We start from the raw sequence: 10,511 nt of genomic DNA on the forward strand, positions 1-10,511 counted from the left end.
GCAGCCTTCCCCTGTGACCAGGAGCCCCCACTTGGGCCTCGGTGCCCAAGGCCTGACCCTCCAGGACAGCAGTCGGGAAAGACCCCATCAGTGCTTAAGCGTCCTGCTCCTGGTGCCTCCACCTGCCCGCACGACGCACTTCCTCTGGCCTCCGAGGAGCAGCACAGGGACGCAGCGCTCCCGGCCCTGACAGCGCCGTCTGGACCTTCCCCCGGGGCCCCCCCTTGTTCATCTCCTGCCACTGCCTGAACCTGGTGTCCCTGCTCAGTCCCAAGCTGGAAAAAGAGCAGGGCCCTGCCCCCGGCCTGCACACATGAGGATGGGGGCCATGCCCTGTGGACCCACCCTGCCCCTCCTGGCTTCATGCTGTGATCCCCTGCATGTGCCATCACGGGCACCAGACTTCGGGGCCTGGCGGGGGCCTCCGGCGGGGCCCTGGCATGGAGGGGGGCCCACATGTAGGCTGTCAGGGCCGGGAGCACAGAGCTCAGAGCACAGGGCAGCTCTGTGCCGCTGCATCGGAGTCCGGGGCTCCCAGCCCCTGACCAGCTCCTTCCTTCCGGGGGGGCGGGAGGGGCCTGCGGACCTCGCCCCCACTTCCTTTTCTGTAACGTGTATTTGCACACGGTGAAGCTTACTCGGAGCTGCTAGATGTTCTCGCCCCAGCAGCCTTCTACCTGCAATGGCCTCTCCCAGAGGTGGGAAGTGAACAGCCCACAAGAGGCAGAAAGCCACATCACACTCCCCGTCGTGGGACCAGCGATGGGGCCGCAGCTCATGACAGCCCACCACATGCACGGGCCTCGTAAGCAGGAGTGGAACAGGTCCTCCACACCCTGGGCTGTTCTGGAGTTGGAGGGTCCTGAGGATCCTAACGTTCGTCACTGAGAAGGGCCCGTGGACAGTGAGTGCCGTGACGCGGTTTCCGAGGGGGCGGTGGGGAACTAAAACGCTTCCCTGAAATACGCACCGCACGTTTCCTAGTTGTGTAGGCTGAGGGCCTGGAAGCAGAGACGGCCCGTGCCAGGGTCCTGGTTCCAGGGCCATCCTCCAGTCAAAGGGACCAGGGCTCCTGGAAGAAATCATGGACCCTGGGACTGGGGCAAGACCGGTGACAATAAGCCAGGGCCATCTTGGGCCAGAAAGTGAGGAAATGATTAAGAACCCATGATGGGGGCATGTCGAAGTTCAGAGGAACCAGCTGAAGGGCCCCCGGCATCCAGAGCCAGAGCAGTTTGAGAAGCAAAAGAAATAACACAGAACAGTGTTAACAGCACGTCCACACTCACACAGATCCTTGAGCCGGAAAGAGCATTGGCCCAATGATGGTTTTCGACGAAGTAGAAAAACTCATCCTAAAATTCATACAGAATCTCAAGGGACCTCAACTAGCCAAACAGTCATGAAAAAGAAGAACAGAAGTGGAGGACTCACACTTCTGATTCCAAAACTTGCTAGAGCTGTCGTTGTCAACAGTGCGGTCCTGGCATGAGGACAGACGTACAGAACGGCAGGACAGATAGGAGAGCCCAGAAGTAAGCCCGTAGCGAGATGATTGTTGACCAACTGTCTGACCGGCAAGTGGGCCAAGGACAGTCTTCACAGCACATGGTGCTGGGAAAACAGGGTGTCCACCTGCGAAGGGAGAAAGTCAGTCCTGTACCGTACTCCACTTCCAGAAATTAACTGAATTATCAGAGACCTAAACGTTAGAGCTAAAATTATAAAACTCGTAGAAGAAAATGGGAGAAGCTTCACAACCCTGGACGTGGAAATGATTTCTTAGATATAACACCAAAAGCACAGGCAACAAAAGTAAAAATAGAAAAATTGTACTCGGGGCACCTGGGTGGTTCAGTCATTAAGCGTCTGCCTTCGGCTCAGGTCGTGATCCCAGGGTCCTGGGATCAAGCCCTGCATCGGGCTCCTTGCTCCGCGGGAAGCCTGCTTCTCCCCCTCCCACTCCCCCTGCTTGTGTTCCCTCTCTCGCTGTGTCTCTCTCTGTCAAATAAATAAATAAAATCTTTAAAAAAAAAGAAAAGAAAAATTGTACTCGATCAAAACGCAGACCTTTTGTGCGTCAAAGGATGCCGTCAACAGAGGGGAAAGACAACCAACAGAATGGCAGAAAACATTTGCAAATCATATATCTGAGAAAGGTTTAATCTCCAGAATGTATAGGGAACACAACAGCAACAACCCAAGAACCCAGCTGAACAAGGAGTGATGGACTTACATAGACATCTCTCCAAAGAAGATACACAAATAGCCAAAAGCTCATGAAAAGATGCTCAACATCCCTGGTCATTAGGGAAAAGCAAATCAAAACCACAGTGAGACCCCACCTCACACATGGTAGGATGGCTCTTACCAAAATTTAAAAAAGAAAGAGAAAATATCATGTTGGTGAGATGTGGAGAAACTGGAGCCCTCGTGCATGGCTGGTGGGAATGTAAAATGGCGCAGCCACTCTGGAGTTTCCTCCAAAAATTAAACCTAGATTTACCACGTCAGTCAGTAAGTCCACCTCCAGGTGTCCACCCCAAAGAGCTGGGAGGAGGGCCTCCGAGAGCTGGTTCACAGCAGCCCAAGTGCCCATCAACGGATGGATGGAGATGGAGAGTACGCACACAGTGGGACAGGCTGGTCCCTGACACGTCATGGAGGAGCGCCGAGGGCCTGATGCTGAGTGAAAGCCAGACACGGAAGGACCAGTACTGTGTGCCCCAGCTTCATGAGGTCCCTGGAGTCACCGTGTTCAGAGAGACTGTGCGGGGGGAGGGGATGGGGGCTTGATCGGGACAGAGCTTCCCTCTTGTAAGATGGACATGGAGGCTGGGGATGGTTGTACAACGGGGTGAGTGTGCTTCATGCCAAGCATGATGAAAAATGGTTAAAATGGTAAATTTTATGTTATGTATATTTTGTCACAAAAAATTTTTCAAAATAAAAGTTTAAAAACTAGTTGAGAGCGGGGCACCTGAGTGGCACCGTCAGTTAATCGTCCGACTCTTGGTTTCAGCTCAGGTCGTGATCTCAGGGTCATGAGACCGAGCCCCACATCGGGCTCCGCGCTCAGCAGGGAATCTGCTTGGGACTCTCTCTCCCTCTGCTTCTCCCCACTGTGCGCGCATGTTCTCTCTCTCAAATAAATAAATAAATCTTAGAAAAATAGTTGAAAACAAAAAAAAGGAGAGGATGACCCTTGGCCTTGGGAACTTGAACCGGTGCTTACAGCTGTCATTCTAGTTGAATCCTAGTGAACAGAGAAGAGACGGAGGCAGCATCCGCGGAGTTTCCTTTGCCCTCAATCCGTGCCCGCGGCCCCACCAGCATCCTGTGACTCTAACCTCCAGCTGGACCAGGAGACAGGAGCCCCGCTGACCTGGGAACGGGGAGGCTGAGGGCGCCCACGCCCCATAACAGAGGACGTGGCCCTTTCAGAGGCAGCTCACTGTGTCCACACCGACTTCCCCAACAGCTTAATCCGAGAGTTGTGGGGAAGGGGGGATGGTAAGAGTCCAGGTGTGTCCTCCAATGTCGTAGGTCATCCTCTGGCATCACAGGTCGCGCCTGCTGACTATAGTCACGTCTTTATGATGGACGGCTATGGACGGACTGCCCCGTTGCCAGCCCCTGTGTTCAGCACCGCAGAGGGTGGCTCTTTTGTGTGCGAGAGCCTGCTGTGGGCTGACAGGGCCCTTTCCTCAGTCCTGTGCTCTCCTCAGGGTGGCGGCCCCTTGCAGGGAGATGCACCCACTGGTGAGCCCAGGTCACCCCTGCACCACACTCAGATTGTTCTTGAAAGTGGGCTCAGAGGCCAGCTCAGACCAGAAGAGTGCCGGCGGCCAGTGGCGGCCCTTATGTGGACCATGACCGTGTGGTTGGGACGAGGTGCCCTGGGCCTCCCGTCTCTGAAACAGGCTCGGTCCCACAGTCACTGCGGTCACTCTGCGGGTGGGGCACAGTCAGGAGGAGGCAGATGGTTTGAGGGATGATGTGGAGTGACTCGGAGTGACCCTGTTTTCCCTTTTGTTCCTGCTCACCTGGGGAAGATGTCTCTCCTGGAACCGGAATGCAGACAGGTGAGTTTCCTGCACCCTTTGCCTGCACGGGGCGGGCGCGGGGGGGGTGCGGCTGGACGAGGCCGCCGTAGTTCTGTGTTTCTCTTTGAGAACCCGCTGCGTTTCGGGCAAACTGGAAAGGTGTAAAACAACTATTGGTCACACTTTCACATTCGCTACCCAAACCGAGCGAGTGCGAGGCAGGCCCAGGCGCTGGGGTGGGCAGAGCGGCTGGAGGGCACCGGGTTCCCTCCGTTGGTCACCGAGCGCGTGCCAACGTGCCCCGCGCACCTGCCGTGAGTGCGGGCTGAGTGCCCGCGTCTCCTCGTGCCGCAGCCCAGGCGCTCCGGGCTGTGAAGCTGCCCCGAGGGGCTTTGTTGCCCTTCACCGGTTGTTAAAACAGGCTTTGCTTTCAGTATTTAGGTGAGTGGTGCTGATTTCGGTTCCTCCCTCTTCTCTCTGTAAGTTCTGGCTTTCCGGCTTCCTTCTGACCGTGGTTCTCTTTGTCCCCAGTACTGGCCAGCTTTCAGGCCCGTGTCCGTGGAGAGGTCTGTGTGTGGTTGTGCATCAGATCGTTCATACTTCCTTCTCTCATAATCCTATGGGGGAAGTCCTTCGTTGGGTTAGGCCAGGGGAAGCACCTCAATGCAAATGATCTAAGTATTTTGTTCAGACCTCGCCAGTCCGAGTCCGCTGTGGTCGGGTTTGCTGTGCTTCTGCCAAGTACGGTCGTGGTGAAGCCCTGCTCGCGTGTGTCTTCTCCATTATCCTGTCTTGTGTGGAGTTTAGTTCACATAGATTTAGTTTTAAAATCAGTCGAAACAGTCCTGGAGTCTGTGTGAGCCCCCCTTTCCAGCGGGAAGCAGGTGTGTCCCACGGGCCCTCTCGGGGGGAAGGGGTCTGGATCAGCATCTGGACAGTGTGCGAGAGGGCGAGGGGGCTGGACAGAGCCTTGTGCAGGGTGGCCTCAGAGAGTGCCCTCCCCATGGCGGTCCTGAGCTGCACAAAAGGAGAGCCCAGGAACGCAGGGCTCGGGGCCGTCCTTCCCCTCTTCAGGCTTTGGGGGATGTCAGCCAGGGTCGTGGCGTCTTCAGAGAGGCAGGATTGGGGCGCCTGGTGGCTCCGTCGGTTAGGCGGCTGCCTTTGGCTCAGGTCATGATCTCAGGGTCCTGGGATGGAGCCCCATGTCCAGCTCTCTGCTCAGTGGGGAGTCTGCTTCTCCCTCTCTCGGTGCTCTCTCTCTCAAATAAATAAATAAAATCTAAAGAAAAAAAGGAAGGGAGGGAGGGAGGATCACAGAGAAGCATGCGTGGTTGGGACTGCAGAGACCCTTGGCCTCGCTTGAACCAGACCTCCCGAGGGCAGAGATGAGTCCGTCTGTGAACACAGCTGTGCGGGGTCAGGGTTTGCGCCCTCCCACTGACTGTCCTCAGTGATGACTCGTTCCAGATCTGTGCCATCCCAGGGTAGCCACCGGCCGTGTGTGGCTGAGCACTCGAGGTGTGGCCTACAAGACAGAGGAATGGACATTCTCGTGTCCTTTTAATACTACAGCTGCCTCACACGGCCGGTGGCTCCCGTGTCGGAGGCGCATGCAGGTCCTGCGCACACAGTTCTGCCCCACACACCCTGGGCGCTCATTCTGTCCCCCACCCTGGTGACCAGCGACTGGGTCCCCGGGCCAACGAGCCAGGAAGGCAGATTTGGAGCCCGGGTGTGCGACGTCAGATCCTCACTCTCCTCACACACAGTCCCAGCCAAAAGATGTCCCAGCAGCTTTGGGGCAACACGAGCTGTGCTCAGCAGGCTTCCTCCCCAAACGTCTGCCTCACGTGGGGCTCTCGCTGTGCTCGAAATCAGCGTTCTCCACACCTGTTTCCACGGAGACTGCCTGCCGTCCCAGTGTGTGACACCCCCCGCCCCCTGCAGCTTGCACGTGGCCCAGCTGGAGAAGGACCTGGAGGCCTTGGGGGACCCGATTCAACAACCGAGACGTGGGAGAGGAAGGTGGTTCTGTGTTCAGTCCGCACCACGTCCCCCAGGCACAGCCCCTGCCACACAGCTGCCCCAGGCTTGGAGGTTCCTACCACCTGGCGTGGCCATCTGCTACCCCGCCGTTAAAATAGAGGCATGAGGGGCGCCTGGGTGGCTCAGTTGGTTAAGCAACTGCCTTCGGCTCAGGTCATGATCCTGGAGTCCCAGGATTGAGTTCCGCATCGGGCTCCCTGCTCAGCAGGGAGTCTGCTTCTCCCTCTGACCCTAACCCCTCTCATGCTCTCTCTCTCTCTCATTCTCTCTCAAATAAATAAATATAATCTTTAAAAAATAAATAAAACAGAAGCATGAAGAAGAAGACAGCCACATGAACCACCTTTTCAGTAAAACCATCAGATAGAAGAGATTCCAATATTTAAATAAAAACACCACCTGCATTTTTAATTTCACAAAATTGTACAGAAATAAGTGCTACCAACAAAGCAAAGTCCCTTGTTGTAGTTAGAGGAGACCAGGGGAAAGCTTGTTTGGGTTTGAGCTGATTAGATGTGCCCAAATGAAGACCGGAGTGTATTTGGCTTTCAGAGTAAGGCTCCCATCAGTGTGGCCATTTCAGGGCCCTGGGGCCACCTTGAACCCTACTAATAGGAAGTTATTTCCCTGGGAGTCTGAGAGATCCCTGGGCCTCTGCCTCTTCCTCTGGTTCCTGGCCCTAGCCAGGTCCCTCACTGTGCCCACCCCACACCTATCCTCCTCACCCAGGGACAGGCAACCTCACAGCCCCAGCTGGAGACCCGTGGCAGCTCAAGGCCCCCTCCCAGGGACCCACCAGGCTTCCAGCGCCCTCACCGCTCCAGACTCACACCCCTCCTCAGCCCTGGACCCTGCAGGGTTGGGGGCAGTAAGCCAGGCTGCATCTGTCTGCTCCTTCCTTCAAGGGAGGAGCCATGTCTGGGTTCTGGTCATTTCTAACACTGGCTGCCCTGAGCCTGCCCTCGAGCCTCGAGGGTTTCCCGGTCCCTCTGGGTGAGAGAAGAACCCAGACCCACCTCACTGGAGGACAGAGCTGGGGAACTTCCCCCCACCCCAAGCAAGCTTGTGGACCCTCCTGGGAGATGCACATTCTCCAGGAGGGGTTTGGGGCCCCTGATGCTGGGCACCCTCGCAGACCGTGACACCGCGGCTCTCTGGACTGCCCGCGAGCAGCAGGGGCCACGCGTCCTGGCCGCTGTCCCCGCGCAGCACCGCCGAGGGGCCCGGTGGGAACGGGGGCTAGCCAGCCTGAGTCTGGGGCGGGGACTCCGCGTGGGGGTCCCTCGGGGGCGGCCACGCAAGCTGGGCAGCCGGGCCTCAGGTGGGATCCCCACCCTCGGGGGCCCTGGTGCGGGGACGCGGCGCCCCCGGCGGTCGCGTGGAGATCCTGCAGGGACCTCGCGGGGCAGCTAGGGCCTTCGGCTGGGCTGGGGGGCCAGAGGGGGTCAGAGAGGCCAGAGGCGCGGGCCAGCTCCCCTTCCCCCCAACCAGGCAGAAGTGGTCCTGGACACCCATCCGGAAGGGCAGCCCCTCGGTGGGCCAGGGCGGGGCCCAAGCCGCGGCCCCTGAACCCCAACCCCCTCCTCATGCGGGGGCCTGGCTTTCCTGGGGTGGGGGACGGTCAAGAAGCCGGGACAGGCCACTAGCTGCCTCAACGATGTTCTGCCCTCATTGTTTTAAGTGGCTCAGTGGGATCTACTTTGCGAACACCGATTTACTGAGATATTATCTTTGCCCCCAGTTCTGTTGACCTTCATAATAAAACAGTTACTTTACCAGAAAAACGGTTTATTCAGGAAAGCAGAGAATTGCAACATACAGAAGCAAACTAGGGCAAAAACCACAGGCAAGACCTGGGAACAAAGAGGAGGCTCTTTCATAGGGGGGAGTTGGGGCGCCTGTTGTAAACTAAAACTCCATTGGAGTAAACTGGGGGCTGCATAGGCTGGGCCGTGAGCGTCTCTCATTGGCTGGGCCCTGAGCGTCTCTCATTGGCTGGGCCGTGGGCGTCTCTCATTGGCTGGGCTGTTGCCGGGGCAGGAGGAAACCTTCCTGGTCGATCCCGGGTAGTGTGTCCACCTGCCAGGGTCCCTGCTGGGTCTGCCATTCGCCGAGAGTGGTGCTGCCGAGAGGTCCCCTGCTAGCCTCCAACCCCCACTTCGGCGACATTTCCTAGTCCCCTCGTCGGAATTCACTCCCCCGGGGCGCACACAGACCGTTTCTGTGGCTGGATGACGACAGCGTCCCTGTGAGGTCCCGTGAGAACCCTGGTGTCCCCGCGTGGGACGTGTCCCGCGCTCTGGTTCTGCGCGGGCCCTGCGGGGAGGCCGCCTTCCGCGACCAGGCCGGCAAGCGCGGGGCGCGGGAGGGGCGCAGGCGGGGCTCACGGGCTGTCTCGTGGCAGGAGCTGGAGCAGCAGCTCCTGATAGAGAAGAGGAACTACCGGAAGACGCTGAAGTTCTACCAGAAGCTCCTGCAGAAGGAGAAGCGCAGTAAAGGTAGCTCGGGGCCGGGCAGAGGCGCTCCGGGGGGCGGGGGCCCGCTTTGTGCCAACTCTGCCCGCCCCCAGGCTCCGAGGTGAAGACCATGTTGTCCAAACTGAGAGGGCAGCTGGAAGAAATGAAGTGCAAAGTGCAGTTCCTGGGCCTGGTCAAGAAGTACCTGCAGGCAAGTCGGCCCGAATCCCTAACCGCCCCCCCGCCCCTCCCCCCCGCCGTCAGTAGCAGGGTGACCCAGCACCCGGGTCCTGCCAGCACCCGGCGGCAGCAGGCCAACCAGACGGAGGCAGCTCGCTTCCCTGCACACACAGGTCATGTACGCGGAGCGGTGGGGCCTGGAGCCCTGCGCCCTGCCCGTGATCGTGAACATCTCCGCGGCCCACTGCGACACGCTGGATTTCAGCCCCCTGGATGAGTCCTCGTCCCTCATCTTCTACAACGTCAGCAAGCACCCGCGTGGCGGCAAGCAGAGGAAGGCCCGCGTCCTGCAGGCGGGCACGCCTCTGGGGCTCATGGCATACCTCTACTCCAGGTGCGGCTTCCCGTGCCCCAAGTGGGGAGGTGGGCCTGTGGGATCCCCTGGACCCCTTCATGCCTTTTGAAAGCAAAAGGGAGACAGAAAAAAAGAAACAGGCCCCCAGGAGGTGAACGAGGTGAGGAAAGTGTCTGCCTTCCCTCATCTGAGATGGGTTTATACTTCTTTTAATTTAAAAAATGTTTTCATCAGAACTTTAAGTAGCCTGTGTCAGCTGCCATTTGTCTCCTTTGCCAAGCTCTTGGCTGGACCTGCACCTGGAGTCTCAGGTGCGCCCTGACAGGTGCTGGGAGGAGAGCCGGGGAATGTGGCCATGCACAATTAACAGCCCAGGGGGCTTCTAAAATTAAACACGCACAGGAGCCTCAGAAAAATACCTGGATCCCAGCCACTTTGCCAGGTGAAAACACCCCACAATTAATCATCTAGCTCCCCAGGGACCGCCAGGGAGGTTGGTCTCAGCACGCTCATTGAATTACTTCTGCAGCCACTGTCTCTGGGCATGAGCACAACGTTGGTTCATCAGACACCCTAACTGATGTGCAAGGTGTGCATGCTCACCCTGCAGCAGGGAGGGCCAGTCCCCTCACACCCAGGGTCACTGGCACCCCCAGGACACCCCCACCCTGCCCATCGGCACGGCCACATGTCCTGCGTGGATGGGCCTCTAGTGTTCACCTGGTATGCAGGCACAGGACCTCCCGGCAGGTTCCCTTGACCCAGTGGCCTGGCCCACTCCCAGGCACGGGGCCTGGCAGCTCAGGGCTGGGTATAGACTACCTTCCCAGGCAGTGGTGGGAGGCCCCACCCAGTCTTGCCTTTGGGAGACCCATGACACACTTGGGAGCCCCCGAGGCCTTCTTTAAGCTGGAGGCTGTGGTGACCCCAGAACTGATGGTCAGGTATCAGCAGGGTACACTGGGGGCTATCAGGGAACAAGGGAAGTCCCTGAGAGCAGGGGCCTCCCAGGCCTCCCAGGACAGCAGCCTCTTCCCATGTGCTGGGAGCCTTCCACTGGCCAGGGGCCCAGGTATACTCTTTGCAAGATGGGTGTACCACACACACACACCGAGGGCTGGCTGTGTGATTACAGGAGACTTATGTGTGCATGTGTGTGAGTGGGGTGTGTGGGCATGGTGTGTGTGTGCATGTGTGAGTGGGGGGTGTGTGGGCATGGTGTGTGTGTGCATGTGTGAGTGGGGGGTGTGTGGGCATGGTGTGTGTGTGTGTGCATGTGTGTGTGGTGTGAGTGGGGGGGTGTGGTGTGTGTGTGTGTGTGCATGTGTGGTGTGTGAGTAGGATATGTGTGCATGTGGGGGTGTGAATAGGGTGTGTGTGGTGAGTGAGGTGTGTATGTGCATGTGGGGGGTGAGTGGGGTGTGTGCA

At 58.1% G+C, this 10,511-nt stretch overlaps 1 protein-coding gene across 1 annotated transcript in view; it reads left to right on the top strand.

Annotated features, from left to right (window-relative positions):
- LOC116629197 (kinase non-catalytic C-lobe domain-containing protein 1-like) overlaps positions 1-10,245 on the top strand; it is a 29,368-nt gene extending 19,123 nt beyond the window's left edge. The window contains exons 13-16 of the mRNA XM_032399504.1: positions 4,056-4,085; positions 8,497-8,590; positions 8,662-8,759; positions 8,902-10,245. Of these exons, the coding sequence (XP_032255395.1) occupies positions 4,056-4,085; positions 8,497-8,590; positions 8,662-8,759; positions 8,902-9,192 (513 nt within the window). The 3' untranslated portion in view covers positions 9,193-10,245. The remainder of the gene's footprint in view (positions 1-4,055; positions 4,086-8,496; positions 8,591-8,661; positions 8,760-8,901) is intronic.
- Positions 10,246-10,511: the final 266 nt, after the last annotated feature.

Source organism: Phoca vitulina, unplaced genomic scaffold (genome assembly GCF_004348235.1).
Source record: "Phoca vitulina isolate PV1807 unplaced genomic scaffold, GSC_HSeal_1.0 scaffold361, whole genome shotgun sequence".
NCBI classification, from domain to species: Eukaryota; Metazoa; Chordata; class Mammalia; order Carnivora; family Phocidae; genus Phoca; species Phoca vitulina.